The following is a 3,322-nucleotide window of genomic DNA, read 5'->3' as shown; positions in this document are numbered from 1 at the left end:
CCGGGGGCGGTACCGCCCACGTTGAGAACCGCTACTTTAATATTTTGATGATTTATCTTTGGTGATAAACTCTAAGACTTTGAGGTTGGAAGGTCTCTTTGCTATCACCTTAATCTTTAGCTTCCTTCACATATTAGCTATGTTCACCGCTTGCTTGTAGCTTCCATCACTTCTGTGTTGCAGCAAGTTTGAAATGTTGCACCTTTGTTTTTCTTCTCTCTTTGCTACTCCATCTGCCCACGCCCACAGCCAATCAGTGAACAGGAGTGAAGCTTGCATCACCCATGAAAGTAGGGCCGGCCTGGCTGGCCCTAATCCAAAGCAGGGACCTAAAAAGCAGGACCAGCCTAAAACAAAAGCCAGTGGAAATACTCGCAAAGCAAGCTGAGTAGAGCCGAGCCTATCAGGATTCAAATTAGGATCCAGGCTGGGCTGCTCCAAAAATAGGAAGCAGTCTTTCTCCTTAATTATTGTAAAAAAAATAAAATACATAAATCTAAAAATTTTAGTTTAAACTTGACTAATACGTAAAGACTCAAACACATATTCAACTCTTTGATTCTTAACCTCTCATTTAACATTCAGAGGGCCTGTTGATATAGTAGATACATAAAAATCACAACCAGGCTGAGCCTCTTTTTTTTTTTTTTTTTTTTTTATGAATTCCTTTCTAGGATCCAAATGAGGAGTGTATTCCTGGAACTTAGCACTACTTTTAATTTGCATGAATATCAATCATACTCAATAAGCCTCTGGATCAGCAGATAATATGGAATTAAAAATGGATCCTAAGACTTGAGAAAAGCCTGTGCTACGAGGAGGGAAAACATGTATATTTAGAATATTCCTTGCCGAAAGTAATTTCCATTATGCATGTATTGTTACACCGAGAGGAGGGGACAGAAAGAGGACAAACGGCATAAAATAAAGTAATTGGTGAAAGGGATTAAAAGAGGAGAGAATAGAAGTGAGATTTTATTATTTTGCTCATTATTTCAAATCCTAGTTAAACAACAGACTTGGCTAGTGTTAAAGCCAATTATCTCCTTTTATAGTGCTGTAAATGAGAGAAGGAGAGAGTCAGCTTGAAATGCTTAGGGTCAAATACACTACAGAACAGCTTCAGACACAAAGTAGGTCAGACAAAGTTAGCTTCAGCAGGAATCTGCTGCTGTTATTGTTAAAACTTCACTCATTCCTTTAAATGGCACAAGAACAAATATAGTATTTATGACTTTATGTCTTTAGAATAATTTGCCTAATTGTTCATGATTGCACAAAAAATGCTTGCACATTTTTCTTTCTGGGGGTTGAAACATGAACTTTAGTTGAAAGATCTCTGATGCTAAGCCAACATGTTATTGCTGCTTGGTAAATGAATGAATTAATTTTATTAACCCCAGAGGGAAATTCACATATTTCAGTACAACCGTCAAAAACAACATACAATCCAACTTCAGACATGACATTTAGACAGGTGTCTGAGGGGAGGCGCCACCCTTTATGAACACGGTAAGCACTGGAACTGGTTTGGTGGGGAAGATCTTTATGTGTAAAACACCCAGGAAGTTAAAATTTAGGCACAGATGGGTTTTCCAAATGGACAAGGACCCTGAGCACACCACCAAGTAACCAAGTTAATTACAAAGTAGGTTAGGGGCAACAAAGAATGTTTTGGATTGATACAAGTTATATTGTATAAATTCATGCTACCAAATTGGAAAGAAATGTATGTAAGCTTTTGACTTTTTATTTTTATTTTTTATAAAGTAACTTTTATTACTATGTGTTAACACACACACACACACACACACACACACACACACACACACGTAAGAAAAGACATCACTTAAAACTCTCCTCTTCATTATGTTGGCATTTAACAACTCTTAATAATGTTAATATTAATAATGTTAGTAATTCCAATTAATCTAAAGAGGAAAAGTTGAGTCTGATTTTGTCATACATTGAAAAGGCAACTGTACAGTATGCAAAAATCTGTTTTCAACTGTAACTAGATAAATGGAAATATTGAGAGAGAATAATTCAGTGCATATACATGATCTGAATCAAGTCTACAAACTGATTGAAAAATTGATTAAAGTTGAAGCATAACCCAAAGAATTTACGTCACAGAACAAGAGTCAGTCCAACAGATTCTGTTTTGTCATAAGTTCCACTTTAAAATGTGGGGTTTTTGATTAATTCATATTTGATCCAGACTCTCCCTGTATCAGACATATATTTGCATCAGCATTTATTTTTTAGGATCCCTTAATGAAGCTTTACCGTTGGTACACCTCAGGCAATAAATACTGTTGGAGGTCAAATTCCCTAATTCCTTGATAAATCAGTCTTATCTTGTGGCCAAGAAAGTGACAGACTCGCCCCAAACTCTGCTTCCCAAACCTTGGTTACAGACTCATAAACTATGTATGCTCCCTCCTTATCTGCCTCAAGCTTGCTTGTACTGTTCCAATGAATAGTTCATCACTTCAGTTGCTGTTGTGTTCCAGTCATCTATTTTCCTGACTTTAACAACAGACTTAGTGAAAGCAGAGCAGAGCACTACCTTTGCCCAAGGACACAGAGAGACAACAAGATTAGGTAGATGTGCCTAGAAACTAAGTGAGTTAAGTATGTTGCATGACACCGTGTGTATGTGTGTGCGTACGCGTGTGTGCACATTGGTGTGAGTGTGCGGATACCCCATTGCCGTGACAGTTTGCAAGGCAAGACTCCAGCTCGGTAAAAGAGGCATTTTGGCATTTGCGGTCTCTGCACACCTGGAAGAACACAAGCAGAAAGACCACAGATTGTGATAAAGATGACAGCACACATATACAGACTTTGATCAGCCTTGTATTTGCACCCTTGGGCTCTGGAACAACTTGTATGCCTTTGGAAATCAGGAAATGGTACCAGCATCTTTAATTAAAAGAGCAGTTTTACAGATATGCTTTTAAAACTTATAGTGGTGTTAGATGAAATCAGCAACATGCCTCCTTTACCTACCAGCATCCTTAATGCTGGTAGGTAGAAAATATACTTAAAATACACTGTTCTGACAAACAAAATGACTAAACAGAGGGTCTTTTTTATTTTATTTTCCATTTTTTAAGCAGTAATGCAGTTTCAATATTTTCCCCTCAGTTTGCTGCTTATTTTCCTGGAGTTACATCTGATCACAGTAATCAGCACAGAAACGAACAGTTTCATAACAGGAAAAATCAACAGATACTCCCACATTCTGATTAAACTCAACACGTTGTCATGAACTGTGGTTGTTGGTGGTGGTGAGAGAGACGCCGGTAATCCCAGG

General features: G+C 37.7%; 1 protein-coding gene across 1 annotated transcript in view; it reads right to left on the bottom strand.

The window, feature by feature from the left end:
• The window catches only part of LOC106957126 (disintegrin and metalloproteinase domain-containing protein 19-like), a gene marked incomplete at its 5' end in the record, with an annotated part of 37,451 nt that overhangs the window by 7,980 nt on the left and 26,149 nt on the right, over window positions 1-3,322 (bottom strand). Inside the window, one exon of the mRNA XM_015048357.1 lies at window positions 2,709-2,786. Coding sequence (XP_014903843.1) covers window positions 2,709-2,786 — 78 coding nt within the window. The remainder of the gene's footprint in view (window positions 1-2,708; window positions 2,787-3,322) is intronic.

Source organism: Poecilia latipinna, unplaced genomic scaffold (genome assembly GCF_001443285.1).
Source record: "Poecilia latipinna isolate Pla-1442-1.1 unplaced genomic scaffold, P_latipinna-1.0 Scaffold877, whole genome shotgun sequence".
In the NCBI taxonomy this organism is placed as follows: domain Eukaryota; kingdom Metazoa; phylum Chordata; class Actinopteri; order Cyprinodontiformes; family Poeciliidae; genus Poecilia; species Poecilia latipinna.
This window is presented reverse-complemented; position numbering and strand designations above follow the sequence as displayed.